Below are 22,475 nucleotides of genomic sequence, written 5' to 3'. Positions count from 1 at the left end.
TTTGCCAGTCAATAAAGGTGAGATCTCATAAAGATTAATGAGATTGCTTCTAGGTACAAGCAAAATTCTTCTAGCCCACTCTGGGAGTGAAAATACCAAGGGAATTTGTACAAGCAAATATGGTAATATCCTACTTGGAATCATGTTTTCACAGTACCAGGGGCTAAACAAACCTTAAAGCCATAGAATGCTATTGCTTGACATGTAAAATCAAGAAAATTTTCTCCTGTGGTACAGATGCACCACCTTTTTGCAATGAACATGTTCCTGAAATAGTACTTCCAAATAAATTTTTATAGATGATTTATATTTTTAACCTGGGAAATGTACAGGGTATTTCTTGTAAATTGAGAAAGAATTTTGTATGATGAAAAGTAACTATATCTGTTTCTACAGGTATTCTTTCCATACAATGAGTTTGTGAAAAGGGAAACACTCTCATAGTCCTATATTACACCACAGAAGATTCATATTTTCAGAGTTAGCAGCCAAAATGCCTGTTATATTTGCTGGATAAGAGTGAACAGGGTAGAGAGGAAGACACAGGAGGCCCAGCCTTGGATATCCCCAAGGCGTCTAAAAGCTCACACAGATTAATCCATTAACCACTGACTGCCTTATACCTCCCAAACGTGCATGCTCTCTACGGAATAGAATCGGTGGAATTATGGGCAAATGGACACTTTTAATCAATGTTTTCATTCATTTAAGTAAGGAATTGCAAACAGATTTAGTGAGCACCTCTAAATGTGTGTGTGTGTGTGTGTGTATAATAGAGGAAAAGACAGGGAGACAGAGAAAACGAGACCAAAACAGAAAACATAGTATTGAAAACAAGTCTTCTAATGTCCAAGTAAATAAAATTTCAAAACTCAAAGTTTTCTTTACTTTGGAAACTTATGACTTAGAAGCCTTAATAGAAACTAATTAAAATTTTAAAAAGTCAGAATGTTCCAGTATGATGATTCAGTAATTCCACTACTGGGCATTTACCCAAAGAAAACAAAAGCACTATTTTAATTTTTTTTTATTTTTATTTTTTAATTTTAATTTTTTTATTTTTTTATTCTTATATTATCCCCATACATTGCATCATTCGTTTAGATGTAGTGTTCCATGATTCATTGTTTGTGCATTAACACCCAGTGCTCCATGCAGAATGTGCCCTCCTTAATACCCATCACCAGGCTAACCCATCCTCCCACCCCCCACCCCTCTAGAACCCTCAGTTTGTTTTTCAGAGTCCATCGTCTCTCATGGTTCATCTACCCCTCCAATTTACCCCTCTTCATTCTTCCCCTCCTGCTACCTTCTTCTTCTTCTTCTTCTTTTTTTTTTTTCTTAACATATATTGCATTATTTGTTTCAGAGGTATAGATCTGAGATTCAACAGTCTTGCACAATTCACAGCGCTTACCAGAGCACATACCCTCCCCAGTGTCTATCACCCAGTCACCCCATCCCTCCCACCCTACCCCCCACTCCAGCAACCCTCAGTTTGTTTCCTGCGATTAAGAATTCCTCATATCAGTGAGGTCATATGATACATGTCTTTCTCTGTTTGACTTATTTCGCTCAACATAATACCCTCCAGTTCCATCCACGTCGTTGCAAATGGCAAGATCTCATTCCTTTTGATGGCTGCATAATATTCCATTGTGTATATATACCACATCTTCTTTATCCATTCATCTGTCGATGGACATCTTGGCTCTTTCCACAGTTTGGCTATTGTGGACATTGCTGCTATAAACATCGGGATGCACGTACCCTTTCGGATCCCTACTTTTGTATCTTTGGGGTAAATACCCAGTAGTGCAATTGCTGGATCATATGGTAGCTCTATTTTCAACTTTTTGAGGAACCTCCATACTGTTTTCCAGAGTGGCTGCACCAGCTTGCATTCCCACCAACAGTGTAGGAGGGTTCCCCTTTCTCCACATCCCCACCAACATCTGTCATTTCCTGACTTGTTAATTTTAGCCATTCTGACTGGTGTGAGGTGATATCTCATTGAGGTTTTGATTTGGATTTCCCTGATGCCGAGCGATATTGAGCACTTTTTCATGTGTCTGTTGGCCATTTGGATGTCTTCTTTGGGAAAATGTCTCTTCATGTCTTCTGCTCATTTCTTGGTTGGATTATTTGTTCTTTGGGTGTTGAGTTTGATGAGTTCTTTATAGATTTTGGATACCAGTCCTTTATCTGATATGTCATTTGCAAATATCTTCTCCCATTCTGTCGGTTTTCTTTTGGTTTTGTTGACTGTTTCCTTTGCTTTGCAAAAGCTTTTTATCTTGATGAAGTCCCAATAGTTCATTTTTGCCCTTGCTTCCCTGGCCTTTGGCAATGTTTCTAGGAAGAAGTTGCTTCGGCTGAGGTCGAAGGGGTTGCTGCCTGTGTTCTCCTTTAGGATTTTGATGGACTCCTGTCTCACATTGAGGTCTTTCAACCATTTGGAGTCTATTTTTGTGTGTGGTGTAAGGAAATGGTCCAGTTTCATTCTTCTGCATGTGGCTATCCAATTTTCCCAACACCATTTGTTGAAGAGACTTTTTTCCACTGGACATTCTTTCCTGCTTTGTTGAAGATTAGTTGACCATAGAGTTGAGGGTCCATTTCTGGGCTCTCTATTCTGTTCCATTGATCTATGTGTCTGTTTTTGTGCCAGTACCATACTGTCTTGATGATGACAGCTTTGTAATAGAGCTGGAAGTCCGGAATTGTGATGCTGCCAGCTTTGCTTTTCTTTTTCAACATTCCTCTGGCAATGCGGGGTCTTTTCTGGTTCCATACAAATTTTAGGATTATTTGTTCCATTTCTTTGAAAAAAGTGGATGGTATTTTGATGGGGAAAAAGCACTATTTTTAAAAGATATATGCACCACTCTGTTCACTGCAGCATTATTTACAATAGCCACAATATAGAAGCACTGTAAGTGTCCATCAATAGGTGAATGGATAAAGAAGATGTGATACACACACACACACATATATATACAGTGGAATATTACTTGGCCATAAAAAGTGAGATCTTGCCATTTGCGACATGTATGGATCTCAAGGGTATTATGCTAAGTGAAATAAGTCATAGAAAGACAAATACCGTATACTTTCACTTATATGTGGAATATAAAACACAAAACAAATAAACAAACAAATGAATAAAAACAGAAACAGAATCATAAATACAGAGAACAAACTGGTGGTTGCCAGAGGGGAGAAGGTTGGGTGATGGGCAAAATAGGTGAAGGGGATTAAGAGATATAAAATTCCGGTTATAAAATAAGTAAGTCGCAGGATGAAAAATAAGAAATGGCGATATAGTCAATAATATTGTAATAATGTTGTGTGGTGACAGATGGTGACTACACTTATTGTGGTGAGTTAGCTTTATGTATAGAATTGTTGACTCACTGTGTTGTACACTTGAAACTAATATAAGGATGTTTATCAGCTATACTTCAATTAGACAAAAAAGAGTGTTCCAATTAGCCATGCTTTAAAATCCTGCCAATTAAGGTATGCTCGTTGCCTAAACATGTTCATTTGGCCTTTAAGTGATTTTCATAGATATGAAATCTTTTGATAGAAATTTAGAGTTGTGTTTTTATTTCAAGTCATCCTCCCAGCCTTTCTTCAAGCAAAATTCTATAAATAACATCACTGGTAATTTCTCATAGTTTTCTCCAGGTAATTACTTCCTTGATTTCTTGAAACATTACTGATTATTAATAAAATAAAATAAAGAGTAAGAGATTTTATGTGTTGGTTACAAGATTAGAGGATTTTTTTTAAACCAGTGGTCTAGTTTGGGCTCATTTTAAAAACAATCCTATATCCTATAAAGGATTTAATTAGGGGATACAATATGAAAAGATAATGGACTTGAAAAGAGCTAGTTTGTAACACATAGCTTCTCTAAGTAGGCAGTGTGACATGAGAATTAAGAGCAGGCAAACGCCAAATGGTTTCATTAGAAATATCTTTCTATGTAAGAATTCTCTTTCTTTAAAAAAAAAAATGTCCTTGAGGTAATAACAATATTTTACTATGTAAGATGTAAACAAAGTGGTTTAGTAAACATAACCAAATTTATACTTCCAAATTATTATTCCTCAAAGTGCTTTTTATTATACACTTATTTAAATGTGCCTACCATTGTTCAACATATTGTAGCATTTCTTTGACATCTTCAGAGCCAATTTTAAGTCATGCAGATTTCTTTATAATTTATCCTTCCTTTGGATCCCAAAAGTATTACCTAGCTTAATCCAGTATTTGTGTTCTTTCCAAAAAATAAAACCTACTCTTGAAGAATGAGCAATTGCTTCCATTAAGGATATTCCAATGAGTGCACTGAAAGCGATTTCAGAAAGTTCAAAATGTTTTTGAGCAATGAGAGCTTCATTAAAATACAGCCATGACCTTCCAGCATGACTACCTTGAATGACAACCATGTCCAGATTGAACAAATTCCAGTGTGTTAAAGAAGATTAGATATGTAAACACCTGCACACCCTGCTCAATAAGTGGCAGCTTTCTTTCCCTTAAAAAAAGAAAACCCTCGTTATTTTCAAGGCACACCTTTCATTATGTATGAACATAGCTGGTGTAGTAGGCAGAACGATGGCCCTCCAAAGAAGTCAGAGTTCTAATCCCGGCAATATGTTACTTTACTAGACAAAGGGACTCTCAGACGTGATTCAATTAATGAAGCTGAAATGATGAGATTATCCTAGCTTCTCTGAGTGACCTCAGTATGATCACAAAGGTCCTTTGAAAAGAGGAGCCAGAATCAGAGGGCGAGAAGATGTGGCAATGGAAGCGGAGGTCAGAAAGTCAGAGATACCTGAGGATGCTACCCTCCTGGCTTTGAAGACAGAGGAAGGAGCCACAAACCGAGGAATGCAGGTCATCCTAGAAGCTGAGAAAGGCAAGGGAAGGGATTCTTCCAGAGAGCTGACAGGAGGTACACAGCTCTGTGAACACCTTGATTTTAGGACTTCTGACCTCCAGAACTGTAAGATAATGAATTTATATTGTTTGAAGCCACTAAGTTGGTGGTCATTTGTTACAGCAGCAACAGGAAACGAATACATTTGAAGACAATATTTAATTCCACCCCCCACCCCCAGGCAGATGTGAAGGTGCTGAGCTTTTGAAGGTCTTCTCCAAAAGGAACCCAAAACACATGGTTGCAAGGGAAATCTTCTCTTGCCTGTCTATGTTGGTGTTTCCATTCTTTGAGAAAAGGATCCTGCCGAGGACCTATTTCTTCTCTGTGGTCACTAAGATGCCAATGCTCCCAATGCTGCCTAGATGGACTCCTTGGAGGACCACTTTGGTGCTGTCTGCCATGGATAGACATACAGGAAAACACTCCTGCATTGTGACTGGTTGCCTTTACAGAAGTGTTCATTTTGATTCAATCACTACACAAAATTCACCTGTAATAAGTGCTTAAAGTAGGAGGGTGTACTTGCACTATAAAAAAGAAAAAAATGTACATTAGTCTGCTTACTTTGGCAATGCTTTGGAAGGGATGTGTTTGTTAATAAATCATAAATCTGTAAAAGTCTTTGAAGTGCGTTAAGAATGAAGGGTACAGTCTTAAAGCTGCTAAGACTCCCCCCCTCAAATAAATAAATAAAATCTCTTTTTAAAAGCAGGGCACGTGGGGGGCTCAATCGGTTGAGCATCCTGCTCTTGGTTTCTGCTTAGGTCATGATCTTGGAGTCCAGAGATGGAGCCCCCCATCAGGCTCCACACTCAGCAGGGAGTCTGCCTCTTTCTCTCTCTCCCTCCCTCTCCCCTCCCCCTCTGCCCCTCGCCTTCCTCGAGCACACACTCTCTCTCAATAAATAAATAAATAAATAAATAAATAAATAAATAAATAAAATCTTTTTTAAAAAGCTGCTAAGACTTTTAAGACTCAGACCATGAGAATTCATAAAAACACCAACCTATGAAAAAATAGCAGGAATTATTTTTGTCCTTCTTCCTGTCCTCCCTCTTCTTTATATCTTCTGGGTCAGGGGCCAATTCCAATTCAAGATCCCTTGAACAGAAAGACAGGATGTAGCTGAGCATTTTCTGGAGCCATCAACTGGGGGCTCTGTGGTCACTTTAGGAGTTGTGACACCATCTGTGCCGGAGAATGAGGGCAGGAAGTAGGAACTGCACAGAATACTCACCTTCAACTCCTTTGGCCACAGTCATCTCAGTAAGCAGCTTTAGGCAGTACTAGTTACCTTAGTGACAGCAAATCCCCCCAGATGGTTCAGAGAAGCAGAAGTTTTTCATCATTCAGCATCTATTATCTGCCAGACAATGAGATAAGCACCTCTGGACCTTGCTCAGGAGTTACCTTCTCAATGAGTCCTTCCCTGACCACCCTGTTTAAAATCACAATCTCCTGCCCCATTCAGCACTGCCTCCCCTCTCCCCTGCTTTATTTTTCTCCATAGTGTTTATCACCATTGGCATACTATATGTTTTGATTGTCACTTCCTACCTAAGATTACAAACTCCATAATCGTACAGAAATTTTTATTATTAATTAGATTTCTTATTTCTTAGGATAGTGCTGGGCACCTAGTAGATGCTCCACAAGTATTTTTTTAGTGAATTAATAAAATATTTCAGGGGTCCTTGTGTGTACCAAGCACCACCTAGCTTCAGAAAATAAAACTGAGTGCAAGAGAGAAAAAATTCCTTTCCTTATGGAAGGTGATTGTGTCTTAGCATAATAAGTACAATTTGATAATACTGAGATCAATGGGAAAACCCTGCGAGGGCACTTAATTTGGATTTAAGAAGCCAAAGAGGGCTTCTTGGAAGAAGTGTTGTCTCAACTGAGCTCTGAAAGATAAGTCTAAGTGGCCCAGGTGAGGGGTAGTGAGAGAGATGGACATGGGAATTCCGGGCAGAAGGAACAGCCAGTGCAAAGAAATGAGTTGAGAAGGACCATGACATGTTAAAGAAACTAAAAATGCTTCTGCATGGAGTTTGAAAGAGGAATGGTCAAAGAAGAGAACGAAGGGGCAGCTGGTGACAGATCACAAAGGGACTGATAAACCACGTTAAGGGACTTGGGCTTTCTCCTGAGAGTTTCTAGAATAGTAATGATATTATGAAATTTGCAATTTAGAGAGTTCATTTGCATGGCCTGGTGAAGAAGAGGCAGTCAGGATAGGGCAAGTAAAGAGGTTCTAGAGAAATATAGGTGGCTAAAAAGACAGGACTTGGTGACTTATTTGATGTGTGGGTGAAGAAAGATCAATTCATGTTTTATTCAGGCATGTGTGTAGCAAGTATCTATTGAGCATATATTATATATACCTTTCTGTGAGTTCTAGACATATAGCATAAAGAAGATCATGTTCTTGGCCTCATGAAGCTTCCTTTCCAAGTCATACTTAGTTTTAATTTCTTTCTATCCCACCAGAACATGAGGGAGTGAGATGTGCAAAGATATGGGGAAGAGAGTTCTAAGCAAAGGGAACAGTATGAGTGAAGACTCTGAGCATGGCATGTTCAAGACACAGAAAGAGTGAGTGGAAGTTACTGGCAGTAAGAGATGACACTGAAGAAGGAGGTAGGGGCCAGATTACATAAGGCTAGCATATATTATTTTATAGGGTTATTACAGAAGATCAAGGAAAGATCAAGGAAAGCTGTTTGGATTTGTTCTAAGGAAAATCATTAGAATGTGCAGAGCAGGGGGTTGATGTGACCTAACTGGTATTTTTAGGTCACTGTGGCTGTGGCTGCTCATGGAGAGTTGACTGTACAGAAGCAAGAGTGGTCATGGCTAGACAGTTAGGAGGCCACTAACCGAAAGATGTGACTTGAAGCCAGGTGCTAACCACAGAGGTGGCTAGAGCTTGTGGGATACATTTATAAGATAAAGCCAATAGGGTTTTCTGGGTATTTGCATGGGGGACGTTGGAGAGAAAAAGGAGTTAAGAATGATTCCTTGGTTATTGGCCTCAGCCACTGGGTTGTGCCATGTGGTGAAATGAGGAACACGGGGGAAGAACAGATGTGGAGCAGAAAATCAAGATTCTGCTTTGACCACATAGGCTTGAGCTTCCTGTTAGACATCCAGGGAGAGCTTGCTATAGGTTGCTGGGGATAATGTATCTGGGGTTCAGGAGAGAGGTGGGGGCTCAGATTATTAATTTGGAATCATTTTCAAATAGATGGGGCTGAAAATTATGATCTGATTACATTACCAATGGGGTGAATATAAATGGAGAAGAGAAGGAAACTGAAAGCTGAGCCTTGGGACCTGCCAACATTAAGAGACTGGAGGGAAAGAGGAGAATCAGAAGAATGTGATAAACCCTGGAAGCAAGTCAAGGAAGTGTTTCAGGAGGGAAAGAGTGACCCCTTGGATGTCAGGGTTCAGGGTTCAGACCTGAGCAACTAAGTCTCCAGTGGTCCCATTCAGCTGGGGAAGAACAGTATGGAGACAAAGATATGAGTTATGTTTGCGCCATGCTAAGCTGTAGGTATTTTTGGTGCATCCATCCACACCAGATCAGCAGGCTCTGGAGTCTAAGAGACGGGTCCAGATTTGAGATGTAGATTTGGAAGTCATCAGCAGAGAGATGACTTTTAAAGCCAGAACGGTAGGTGACATCATTCGGGATAAGTGTGGAGAGATGAGAACAGACACACTGGCAAAGTCCCAAAAGCATAGCATATGAGAAACGAGAGTGGATCCAGGAGCCCCTAAAGTAGGAACTCATAAAGGAGTCTGACAAGGAGGCTTGAGAGATGAAGTGATGGGTGGGGAGCCTGGCAGGTAAGAGCACCAGCTGGAGGGGGTGTCAGATGCTACACTGAGTACAGTAAGGACTAAAATATGTCTGCTGGGTTCAAAAACAGGGAGTGTATTTTTGATCAGTTTTGATGGTGCTTGGGAAACAGAACCCGGATTACACTGAGTGGCTGAATGAAGTTGAGAGAGATGGAAGCAATGGCTGAATGCAACTCTTTTCAAGAAGTTTGGCAGGAAAGGAAGTAAGAGGTGGGTGACAGCCAGAGGGTGGCATATGTAGAATGTGAAAATGAGAGTGCCAAGGACTGAGCCCTCAGATGTGACAACTTTGAGGGACAAAAAGAACAAAGTGAGTCCCCCCAAAAAAAACAGAAGGATGGACCAGAGAGGCGGGAGGGAAGAAAAAAGACATAAATCAGGAGAGCAGAGAGCTCAGTGGGAGAATGATGAGTAACGCCAAATGCCGCAGAAGCAGCACCACGGAGCTTTGGTGATCGTGGAGAATAGAGGTGTCAGTACCGCCGTATCTTGAGGAATGAATGGGGCCAAGATACGAGAGGCAGTGGCTGTAGATAAATCTTCCAGGAAGCTGGCTGTGAAGAGGGAAAAATAAATAGCTACAGAGCATTTGGGCCTCCAGGGTAAAAGCAGCACAGACCTATATTTCAAAGGAAAATAGCCAACAGAGAGGAAGGGATCAAGAAGGATGTGGGATAGATGCTAGAAGCGAGGTGCCTTGAGGAGCAGAACAGGAGGGTCCCAAAGAACAGAGGACAGAGTCAGCTTCAGGGCCAGGCAAGTTCTAGGGGAACACCAGCTGTGAACTTCAGAGAAGAGATGTGTGTTCATTGGCAGCTGTCCGCTTGGACCAAGATGTAGAATGTCTTGTTCACCAGATCTGCTGCATCCATAGCAAGGCTGAGCATGCAGTGGGCATTCAGTAAACACCAGTTGAATAAATAAATAAGGGATGCATATAAGGCAATGAAAATCCGATTTTGCCTTTTTTTAATAAAACCTGGAATAGTCGAGTTAAACCTAGAAATAGAGCCCAAAAGTACAAGATGTTCTCCTGTAGCTTTTGAAATTGTTCCTGCATGCTGTTTTAATGCTGGGAGGAATCAAAAGTAATGCAAAATTAATGTAGAATTAATATTTCATCCAAAAACTGTCATTTCCGTCAATACGTGCTTTGAAATGTGTGCTTTCTTCAGTGTTATTTTTAACGTTCTTCTGTTCGATGAATTTTATAAATAAGAAATCCAAGTTAGTAGTGCTTGGCTGACTTAAGGCAACCACTTCTCCAAAAACACTCAAGGTAGCCACACAGTATCGAAGACCTATCGCTAAAACCAAACTCTTCGAGTTCCTTTTTTTTTCCCCTTCGGTGAAAATGCTGGATATGTAAGAAAAAAAAAATCATAGCTAGGTTTGTGATTGTCTTCCTGGGAAGAGGTATCACATCACAGAGTGGATGTTGATGAATGGATGTTTTCAGCAAAATAGCGCCATAGATTATGCTGCAATGACTAGAAAGTAGGAGCTTCCATTCCGGTGACACGATTCTAATTCTCATACATTTTCGCTTATAAGCTGCACCTTACTTAATATAAAAAATGCAGACAGCCAGTGATTAATTTTTCAATACCTTCAGAGTCTGCCCACTCTCCCAGAGTGCTCTAAGTGTAAGCCAGAGCACCTGAGCCTGCTAGACTGACTCGAGGCTGACCCAGCCTAGACCAGTGTTGTTATAACTGGATCTGATATAGTTTCTACCCCACCTGGACCTTGACTGCTTATACTCACTTTGTACAAGAAGAGTGGCAGACCTGGGATCATCTTGGCTCTGACACTACTATGTGACTTAAAGTAAGTCGCCTATTATCTTCAGTACTCTGATTTAGCATCTGTAAAATGGGAAACATAACTTAACAGCATTCTGCCTGTTATATGGTAGACATTCAGTAAATGTGAACTTGCTTTCTACTTCTAAAATTCGGTTGACTGATAATCAGAGCTTGTTCTTAAACCTGATTAAAGGTCCAGTGATGCTCAGCCAGAAAGAATTTGTCCTCTGGGACAGCTCTGCTCTCACCTAAAGCAGATTTCTCTAGCAGAGCTAGAGAGTGCATGTCTCCTAATTGTCTGTCTTCCAGCGGTCACCTAGATTTCTAGGTTCTCGTCCCAGATTTTCAATGCAGGGTAGTGTCTTTTTTTTTTCCCCCTTTCTTTCTTTCTGTCTTTGAGAGTTGAAGCCAAAGAAGCAAAGTGAATGTATTTTAACAGCTAGGAAGTTCTGATGGACTGGCACGAGGGGACACAGAAAAGTCACACGTTTAAATCCTTGCCAACAGTAACAAGAAAAGTAGTTTGGTGAAAATCTTTTTCTAAGTCTCGGAAATAGGACATTTCCTGGAAAATGGCTGTCATATAAGCAGCACAATGACACATTTTATTAGTCTGGCTCTCTTGGGCAACATGATGGAAACATGGCTTCATCCAATATGAATATTTTAAGACAATAAAACCTAAACATTAAGTCCTAAGGCATAGGGTTGGTGGGGGTGGAGGTGTTTTGAATAGAGTAACTCTGAGAGGAAAAAAATCTGAGAGGTGGAGGGAAGGGGGGTGTCTACCAGAAAAGTCTGTTCCTGATGAAAGATATTCCTAGTTGGATTTTTCAAATGCCTCTGGGATGGGTACGTGTCCAGGCCACTGAACTAAAGTGGTTCTTGATTACATGTGTGAATGTGCATTTTCCAAATTATATTTCACTCTCTTCAGCTGGACTGTCTGCCGAAAAAGGACTTTTGTTGTGTCTGTGATACTGAAGATTGTCCTTTTTTAAGATCCTCCCCTGTTAATGCTTCAGTTTTACTCACTGGAGATGAATTTATAATATATATCACTTTTAGAAACACAGGAGAATTGCCAATTAGAAGCAGAGGAAGGCAAAGTAGGGAAATGTTCTCTTTCCTGGAATCACCTACTAGCTGCCTCAGGTTTAGCCTCTGACAGCTGGGCCACGTGAGGGGAGCTTTTTCCCTGTGAATAGCCGGAGGGGAGCGCTAATGAGGAGCCGAAGGCTGGCGGGGGAGTCTCTTTTTGGCAGACAATTAGAAAGAGGGATGAGATCACCTCCTCATTATGCTGTACTGGAATGGGAGCAGTTGGGTAGCGGGTTTTGTGTTTTGTTTTAATTTTTTTACAAACCATCTGCTTCCCTTGAGAAAGACTGATTTGACTCTTGTAGGTTTTTTACACTCTCATAACATGTGTTGTTGTATATATTTTGAAAGCAGTATATACTCAAGAGAAGAAATTTGGAAACCACAGAGAATTTGGGCAGTGGGATTGTGAGGATTTGGTTACCTTATCTAAAAATGACCGTTGTTAACGTTTTATGCTTACAGATCCTCATTTTTTCCTTCCAGAGATTTTTATGACTGATAATATAATATGTAGATCTTTGATCGAGGAATGAACATTTATGTGAACATATCTGTTAGCCAAACCAAACATGGTATAGAAGGAAGATGGAGGAACTCCTTTTTTCCCCATGATACCACCCAGGCTCAGGGGGACGTCCATTTCCTTCCAAACACTGAGAGAATGGAAGAAAACTCTCCTTTTTCTCCATTCCTTCTTACTTCACCCCAAGGAGGAAATAGCAAATTCAGTATCCAATAGGGAACTTTACCACTTGGTGGGATTGTTATGTCTTAATAGGAAAGAAAAAGGAGGGAAAAAACTGTCATCCAAATGTTTCTTTTCTGCCTGCTTTGTGGATTGATAAGGACTGTCCCTGGCTAGAAGGACCCCTGAGACAGAGGCCTCAGCTTGATGGCCATTTTCCTCAGTATATCTGCCTAAGAAAGATTAGGCCAAGTTAAAATTGAAGTGGGAAATAAGAGGCAACACTGCCTTCTGCAAACCAGATCTAATGTTAATACAGTTGGCATCTGATCTCCATTTGGTTCTGTGGGTCTTTTAGGTGACCAAGTGGAATTGTCAGTATTCAACAAATTTGACCTACAAAAATGGCCAATCCAAATGGGTCAAGCTCTTATTTTCTGCCAGGTAGAATCTGGAGGAGAGTAGAAGTAAGTGATTGGAACCACAAATAGGCAACATTAAAGAAAACAGTACAGGTAGCTTGTTAGCCACAAAAGACAGCCTCTAAACCTAGACATTTTATCGGAGTGATGCAGTTTTTCTGAAGATATTTAAGGCCCATAAGCTGGAGCTAAAGGACAAGCCATGTTGAGTCTTTAAGTCTGTAAGAACAAAATGGAAATGCTAGGGAGATTTCCTGAAATGCCTGTTTTTGATTTGCAGAGCAGTTCTCCCATCCAGGTTAACTGTACTGCTTAGTCATCTTCATCATGTTGCAAAGCTTGTAAGTGCACAAGTCAGAAAACATAAAATAGCATGACAGGCTAACTTTATGACTCTTACATGAGGCTCTGGTATTTGTTCCTTTTCATAAGTTAAAGTAACTCTTTGAAAGGGATAAAATCTAAGTCACAAATTTGATCTTTTAGAAGAAATCACTTCTTATGGAAAGAAGTAGCCTACTGGTCTTTTGCTGTATGTCCAGACAAAGCTACTCATTCTTTTTTAAAATAAAATGAATTTCGTTTATACTTTGGATTAATTTGGTGAAACTGTAGAACTAACTGAAAAAATTTAACAAAAGCCTAATATGTACCATTTACTTTAAGTGCTATGTGACTGTCTACATTTTCTGTTTTGATTAAAACAAACAAAAACACTAGGGGCACCTGGGTGGCTCAGTCGGTTGGGCCAACTCTTGATTTCAGCTCAGGTCATGATCTCACAGTCGTGGGATTGAGTCCCATGTCGGGCTCTGTGGTCAGCGGGAAGTCGGCTTGAGGATTCTCTCTCCCTCTCCCCCTCCCCCAACTCACAGGCACCACTCTCTCTCTCTCTCTCTAAATAAATAAATATTTAAAAAACAAACAAAAATACTCTACCATACTTATCTGAAATCAATGTCACTGTGCCCTTTTTGAAAAGCATAATTTATCTCCAACTGATCTAACAACTATAATAAATGCAGATATCTAAATTCAAAATTTCATTTGAAGTTGTATAAGAGTTTGGAGAAAGATATGGATTTGCCCCAAAAGGCTTAGTTTAATATTACCCCAAATCCAAGAACAAATATAGGAGATATTGGGCCATTTTGCATTAAACACATTTTTCTGGATTCAGTTTAATAGAACTGAAATTCTTCATCAACTGGTACCGAAGGAGGCCTCTGGTGTAGATGTTTTTTTTGGCAGTACCAACTGCATGAAGGTGAAATAGAACTAGAAAGACAGAGAGAGTGAGAGCTCACAGTAATCCAATGGTAAGTGTGATACTGATTGGCAGGCTACTATGGTATATCATACCACAAGTGAGGTTGTTGCACTTTGCATGGTTATGAGATACGTCATGGGGACAGGATTTATGTTATTTTCCTTATTTAATCATTTTGCACTAATTTTGAGAGTCATGTAACACAATTACATTTAATCATCACAACCTTATATTAACATGCTGGTGATTGTACAATGAAATTCTTTGTAAGTCAGAAATGTATCATAATCATCCAAGTGTAATTGGCCTCAACTAATCAAGTTATGTAGTGGCTCTGAGTTCTGCCACTTAAGTTTACTCACAAAGACATTGTAGAGACATAGACACAAATCAACTAAATATACACATGGATAAAGACATAGACACACATCAAGTAAAGTTGAAGGGATAAAATTCATATTTTGTACAAGAAATAAGTTAAATAAAATTAGTGGAATGACAAGCGAGAAAGTCATGGGAGCAGCAGAATTAGAGGGCCAGAAAAAGTTCATTTTTTTTATTCAGCAAGCATTTACTGGGCATCTACTAAATCCCAGGTTCCAAGTGAGATGGTGTAGGAAAATACAGTGAGAGAGGAGTGACTGTGTTAGAGGAGGGAAGGGACTTAGGAGTGAGCATGAAAACCAGACTGAGTGTGTCTGAATCCAGATAGAGGTGGTCTGGGGAGTGTTGGCAAATGGAGTTAGCATAGAAAGGAAGAGAGAAGCTTGAGTGGGTATTGACAAGAAGAGGGGGGTTTGGGGGGTGTGTGTGTGTGTGTGTTTGTGTGTGTATGTTTAGGAGAAAGCACAACTAAGTGTGATTGAAGACTGCAGGGAAAGATCTAGTGGTAAGAGATGGGCTGAAGCTGAAAAGACAGGGAGGGAGAGAGGAGAAAAAGTTAAATGATGCTGTGATCCTCCAATGTGTACTTTAAAAATATATATAATGTTAGGGCGCCTGGGTGGCTCAGTTGGTTAAGCGACTGCGTTCGGCTCGGGTCATGATCCCGGAGTCCTGGGATCGAGTCCCGCATCGGGCTCCCTGCTCGGCGAGGAGCCTGCTTCTCCCTCGGACCCTCCCTCCTCTCATGTACTCTCTCTCTCATTCTCACTCTCTCAAATAAATAAATCTTTAAAAAAATAAAAAATAAAAATATATATAATGTTATTTAATGTTGACTTCTGTTGTCCCAAAAGCAATGTCAACACAGACTTTTTTAGTTATTATTAAATAACTTTTAGAAGCTGCACTTGAACTCGGTGAAGTCTAGGAGTCCAGATACTAGTATTTTAGCCCCAACTTGCTTTATTATTGGAGGCTCAGTTTCCTTACCCATAAAATGGGTATAATCATAACTCCTTTCAAGTGCTGTTTTTGGAGATAAAGTAAAAATAATGTGTTTTGCAAACTGTAAATTAATAATAAATAAATACAAACTATACAAACTATATATAAATACAAACTATAAATAACACTTACAACCTACTGTAAATGTTATTTAAAGATATCATGTTTATATAATAATTCTGGAGCTATCACCTCTGCTTTAGAGAATGTGCCCCAGCCACTGAGCATGGTACACCTCAGTGCCTCCATCAATAAAATCAGACAACTTAGGATCGTAGACCTCTCTGGCAGGTAGCGTCTAAAGACTAATGATGTGGAAGAATTAATTTAAATCTTTAGGATAAAAAAGATGTAAAACTAAGGTTGTAATGAACACTTTTTTCCCCACAGTATTCTTAATGTTTTTTGAGATTTTTCAGAGCATAAGAAGGATGAAATCTTGCCATTTGCAATGACTTGGATGGAGCTAGAGAGTAAAATGCTAAGCGAAATAGGTCAGTCAGAGAAAGACAAATACCATATGATTTCACTCATGTGGAATTTAAGAAATGAAACAAATGAGCAAAGGGAAAAAAGAGAGAAAGAGGCAAACCAAGAAACTGACTTTTAACTATAGAGAACAAACTAATGGTTTCTAGAGGGGCAGTTAGTGGGGAGATGGATTAAGTGTGTGATGCGGATTAAGGAGTGCACTTGCTGTGATGAGCTCGGGTGTTGTCTGCGTGTGTGGAATCACTATATTGTCAACCTGAAACTAATATTACACAGTATGTTAACTAACTGGGATTTAAATAAAAACCTTTAAAAATAAACAGAAAAGGGAAAAAAGATAATTATGAAATAGTATTCATTTGTTTATTTTTTGGTGTTGGTATTTTATCATCTCTTTTTGGATATAGAGATGTATGCAAAGAAAGGTAAATCCACTGGGCACCTGGGTGGCTCAGTCGATTAAGCGGCTGCCTTTGGCTCAGGTCATGATCCCAGGGTCCTGGGATCCAGTCCTGCATCAGGCTCGGAGCCTGCTTCTCCCTCTCCCTCTGCCTGCTTCTCTGCCTACTTGTGCTCTCTATCTCTCTGTCAAATAAATAAATAGAATCTTTAAAAAAAAAAAAAGAAAGGTAAATCTACTAAAGATTATTAATGACTGAATTAGAAGGGTTTTTGTTCTTTGTCTTTTTTTAACAGTCCCAGTTGTGGGCATCTGTTATCACACTTCTCTATTACTCCAACAACCACTTTGCTAAGGAGTTAAGCCACCAGAAAACTATTGGAAAATTATTTTGTCAGTATGTTTCATGCTATATGACCACAGGGAAAAGGCTGGAGCCAAAAATCACTAAAAAGTAATAGCCTGTTTACTAAGAGACATTCCCAAATGTTTATTTTCTTCTGTAGTCACAGATCCAGTGATGAGACCTCTACCTGTGGCAATTCCTGTCATTGACCTTCATTAAAATATTTAAAAAAAAAAATGACAGAAGTCCCACTGATACCAACAGTTTGAGTGACCTTAAGCATATCACTCCATCTCTTGAAACTTCTGAGTCCCCAGCTTTTAAATAAAGGCAGTGGGGGGATTCTAGTTGCTTCTAAACTGAGGGGCAGTTGTAAATGTATATGAGCATTTTTTTTTTTTTTAGTGGCCAGTGTCCAGTGATGCTAAATGCCCTGCAGAGAGCATGGGGCAATCCTGCATAATACACTGCCCCATCCAAAATGCCCCCAGCAGCCTGAAATAGCCCGAATGTCCCTTCTTACAGTCATGATACCAAGTCAAGTATCTGTCTATTCATTAATTCATTCAACCACCCTTATTGATCCCCTACTGTATGCTGTGCACCAAGCTTCCCTAGCTGAATATTCCAGAAACCCTGGCTTGAATTGTATCCTTCTTTATCTTTTCCCCTTCCTTTTAAAGGTCTTCCCCATCCATAGGACCACGTGACATGTACAAGTAAGGATTTTTCAGTTCAACCCATTAAAGGAATAGATCCCAGGACTCATCCAGTGCTTTGGGGTTTCTAAAGACATTGAGAACCAAAAAGGCTCACTCAGTCCTCCCCAAAGTTTGAATGTTGGCCTGGTTTGCCTTTAATAATTCAGGAATAGAAGCCTTCAGCTCCACTGACCGAAGGCTTCCAGTTGGACAATGAAATCCAAATTGTGGAGCATGTAGCTAAATATTTCAACTGTTGATTCAGTCATTTCTAATTTTTAAAACAAAACACCAACTGTTTTTTGTCCAGTGAATAATTTTCACTGGCAAACTCAAATTTCCTAATATACTTAAATGGCACTGAAGCCAGTTGTACTAACTGCCTTAGAGCGTTTTACCATATCAAGTAGGATCATTAACTTGCTAATTAACTGTGCAGTGAGTAACCCAGTGCTATCCTGCAATCCTAGCAGCCGCCACCCTAATACATAGTCCCTCCGGGAGTGCTGAGACCTCTGGACTCAGACTCCAGCCATCACGCTGTTACTCAGCATTCCCATGGCCCTTCATCACAGCACCCCGCAGGGAAAGCTTACAATTCTGATTGCTTGTGTTGCAAAGGAGACCAAGGCAAGAGAAGAGTGAGAGTCTGCCAGATCGAAAAAAACTTTTGGGATAGAGGGGATTCTGAGTGCTGTTTACGGTGCCAAAAGTCAAGCTGATGGCCAGGCATGCTTTGCAAATATACAAACATTTTTCATCCTTTAATGAATCTTAGATGTTACTGATCATTAAAAATCCTGTATGTACTTTTTCAATCACTATCATTGGGATACTTCTCATGAACACAGCAGGGTGTGGGTACTGAGAATGTAGTCCTGCTCTCATAGACCTCTGGACACATGGGGATGTCAGACATTGTGCCAGTAATTCTGTACTCATTACATGTTGTTGCAGTTAACGCTGTAAAGGACACAGGACACAAGGAAAGCATCGATGGACCTGACGTAGCCTGGGAACCCAAGAGGCTTCCTTGAGAAGCCAGTATATAAGTGCAGGCCTGAAGGAAAAGGAGGCAGGAGGTCAGGAATTCAGGTGGGGCACTCCAGAGGGAGGGGGATGCATGATTGAAGACCCTAGGGCAGGAAAGAAAGGCTTATTCCATGTAGGATAGGATGCCAGTTTAGTCCAGGTGGCAAAAATGGGAGAGGCTGTCATGAATGGATTTGAGATGTTTAGAAGATGGAATTGTCAGAACTTGGTGACCGACAGGATATAGGCAGTAAGGGTGGGAGAGTACAGGGATCACTGCCCTGCATCTGACTTCTGGGTGGTGAAGCCACTTGTTTAGGATTCTAGCAGAGGAGTGGTACGGGGCAGTGGGACAGGATCACCAGTTTCTCATTCAGTACATGGAGTCTGAAGTCCTGTGGGACATAGTGTGTCTAGTGGAGACCCTGCCTCACGGGGAGTATCCAAAGGTCCCTGTGTCTTACTAGGGTGTAGTAGGAACAGCTTGCTCTGTGGGGCCCAGAACATGTGTTTGGAAGCACGGTTATAGACCAGCATTGAGACCCTTGTAATTTATAAAATGTTTTCTCATGTATTATGTCTAAGCTTCTCAGTGAACGTTGGAGGAAGTCAGTGAGTTATTATCTTCATTATACTAGCATTCGTATTGAAATTGAGGCTTCCTGAGTTAGTGATTTGCCTAAGGTCACACTGCTGTAAGTAAGGATCTGGTACTCAAATTCAAATCTTCTGACTCCAGGCACAAGGGGATCCTCACTTCACCACGTTGACTTGCTACATGATTGGGGCCAACTCTCTACCAACTCCTGGGGCTTCCATGTCAGATGGAATCTCAGGATTAGCATAAAATATGTAAGAAGTGAAATCAAGGGTTGTTTTTTTTTTTTCTATACTCTTTATTCTTCCCTCTCTCTCTCTTTACTCTTTATTACAACAGTAATTTTGAAAGTATTGTAAACTTGAGAGTCATATTTGTTTTTATATTTAGAGCAAATATATTTACAAATAGTAAGGAGACAGTTATCTGGGAGAAATTAAGTTCAACTTTTGTCTAAATGATAATAATTTATAAAACATGGTAAGACCTCTGCCTCCTCACCTCCCATCCCCAGATTTACTCCTAAAATAGAGGAACCATCTAAAATGGCTCAGCGTATTCTCCTCTCATGTGAGGTGTTCTGGGGGAGTTTGGGCACTGAGAAGGATGGGAGGGAGAGCTGCCCCAATCCATTCGGGGCAGGAGACCCTTCACCACCAGCCTGTCTTATCCATTGGCCTTTTGCCTTTTCCCTCAAAGCTTGGAAGATGTTTAAGTAAAGTTAGTTTGTGCTTGTTTCAGTCTGTTTAACGGAATCAGTTCTGGGTCTACACAGACACTCAGGTTCAAGGGAAATACCTTCTCTATAGGGCTGTTATTTTTTTTTTATTACATGGGAAGCTTCCCCCTGAACTTCCTGTTGTTGCCTACCTCCCTCCTTCCCTATAGCTCTTGGACTGCTTTGTGATCCCAGTGGTGATTTTGCTCTCCTGGTTCTTCCTGCTGATCCGGTACAAAGCTGTACATTTCCTCGGCATCGTGGTCTGCATCCTGGGAATGGGCTGCATGGCAGGAGCGGATGTCCTCGTGGGAAGACATCAGGGAGCAGGTGAGTCCCTAGGTGTTCACCACATTATGTGCCTGTATGCGTGAGGCCAAGGCAAGACACGGACATGTTCATGGTGGGGTAGAAACAAGGAACGTGGTCTTCCAGGTGTCTGTGTCTTACTCATGTTTGTTCCTCAACACCTTGAACAGTGGCACATGGGAGGTGCTTAATCCATGTTTCTTGAGTGAATGAAGGAGGCAAAATACAAATTTTCTGCCCTATCTACATGTATTCAGAAACATTCAGATGGTGTTTAAAACTAGGGGTTAGGACCCATTCGGAAGATATTTTGGAGGCCATTGCTGCCTGGCCCAAACCAGCTGGTTAGACATGGTGTCAGTCAGTGGTCCTCTTCTAAACCGCAGGGGCCTTCCCCACGCCTCCCCCTCCCCCTCCAACTCTTTCTCAAGTCAGAGAAAGACTGAGCTTTCAGACCACTGGGTGGAGGTTGGTGTATAAGCTAAGAGTGGATATTTGAAGTTTGAAGACTAGATTGGGAACACTTAATATTTTTATGGGGGGGGAGCTAAGTTTAGTCTCCTTGTGCATGGTTTTTGTTTTGTTTTGTTTTGTTTATTTTTTTGCTGGGAAGGATTTATGGTTATCAATCACAGCTTGTAGACCTGCAAGATTTACTCATCAAATTGCTGTGAATCTGATGGGGATCCCTGACTCAGGATGGTTTCCAGAGGATCCTTTTTTAAGCCTTGCTGTTCTTGAAAATGTACAAAAATTCTTATGCTACATAGGGGTTTTGGAGAACAGAAAAAAATGACCTCCTTTTTTAATATAAAGAATGGGATAGAAAATATTCCCATTTCTATAGTTCTTGGACTTGACCTTCCTTCTAGGGAATTAGATGATAGTCAAAATTGGGACATTTGTCATAATGAGACTAGGTTGTATGAAGTACCTGAAATAAATACAATTTATCTTTCTAAGTTGCATCGTAGAACATCGTAGCTGAAACAGACCTTGTTCAGCAACTTTACATGTGACCCACAAGAACACTAAGATACAGGGAAGCCAAGTGAGTTCCCAAGGTCACAGAGCTACAAGAGCAGGGTCTAGAATAGAACCCAAGGCTCTTGAACTCTGGGGCAGGTTTCCTTCCCTCTCCCACATCTCTGGGAGCTAAAGATACAACACGGAGCAAAAGAGAGACAGCCTCGGCCCTCACAAACCCACTGCCTACAGAACATAATCAATCCTACCTCAACAGATAGACTAAAAATACACACTCCAGCTTCTCCCAAATTCTCTTCTATGAAACACTGGTTCCATGAGATATCAATAGATGTCATATGAAAGGGCCAGTTTTACACTGTATACCCATAGTGATCCTGATATGGATAATCTCTTTGGACCAATCAGATAGTTTTTTTGTCTCATACAATGTGGCTAGTGGTTCTAAAGTCATAATTTAATTACACTTTCTCAGCTTTACTTGAAGGATGTGAACATATACTAAGCAGAAGCATGTGCCCTTCTTTATGAAAATTCTGCTTTGCTGAGCCTTAGCCATTCACCACCAGCCGTCACCTTGCATTTCCTAGTCAAGGAAGACAATTGCCCTGATAATCTGAATGTTTAAGCCCAGAATGTTAAGCTGAATTGAATTGATTTCACTAGACTGTATTCACTACTTCTGGGGGGAAGAAATGTTTTCTTGATTTCAAATGCACTGTTAGGAGAGGAGTAATACTATTAAAGAAAAGAAAGTAAGTCCATTTGAGGGTCTTCCAAAAGTAGTAATTTTTAAAAACAATACAGAGAAGCTCAAACATACTAGAGTGGATTTTATCTGTTTAAGACTCACAGCACCATCCTTTTTGTGACATATGAAGTCTTTGTGTTAACAGTTAAAATTTATCATCATGGAGTATCTTCCGTGTGAGAGTAATGGTGCCCAAGGACATGGTATGATGTTCTAAAGGCAACCAAATATAGGATGCAAGGGCTTATTTTACAAAATAAATTAAGCAAGGTAAATTACGCAGCAATTTAAGCTGCCATATAAAATGTTTGAAAAAAGAAAAAAAACCCACTCTGGTTTTAAGGACAATATAATCTTAAAATTGGCATGCATCATTATGCAAAATATTCTATTTGTTTTCACCTTTACGGTAGAATTATTACTTAGCCAGGGACAGAACTTTTCTAAAATACTTCAGTCACTCACCAAAACTTCAGTCAGGCATTCAACTCAATATAAATTGTCATCACCCAATCAAGAGCTTTTCATAGGAAAAGAGACTGTCTGACTTGATCCTTTTTATAGTGCTTAGTCCACGGTTCACCTTAGCTTGGGATTTTGAAAATTCTTTCCTCAAGCACAATGGTAATGGTC

General features: G+C 40.2%; 1 protein-coding gene across 1 annotated transcript in view; it reads left to right on the top strand.

The window, feature by feature from the left end:
• Positions 1-22,475, top strand: part of SLC35F1 (solute carrier family 35 member F1) — a 385,119-nt gene that overhangs the window by 322,368 nt on the left and 40,276 nt on the right. Inside the window, exon 4 of the mRNA XM_021693480.1 lies at positions 19,966-20,125. Within this exon, the coding sequence (XP_021549155.1) occupies positions 19,966-20,125 (160 nt within the window). The remainder of the gene's footprint in view (positions 1-19,965; positions 20,126-22,475) is intronic.

Source organism: Neomonachus schauinslandi, chromosome 8, assembly GCF_002201575.2.
Source record: "Neomonachus schauinslandi chromosome 8, ASM220157v2, whole genome shotgun sequence".
In the NCBI taxonomy this organism is placed as follows: Eukaryota; Metazoa; Chordata; class Mammalia; order Carnivora; family Phocidae; genus Neomonachus; species Neomonachus schauinslandi.
This window is presented reverse-complemented; position numbering and strand designations above follow the sequence as displayed.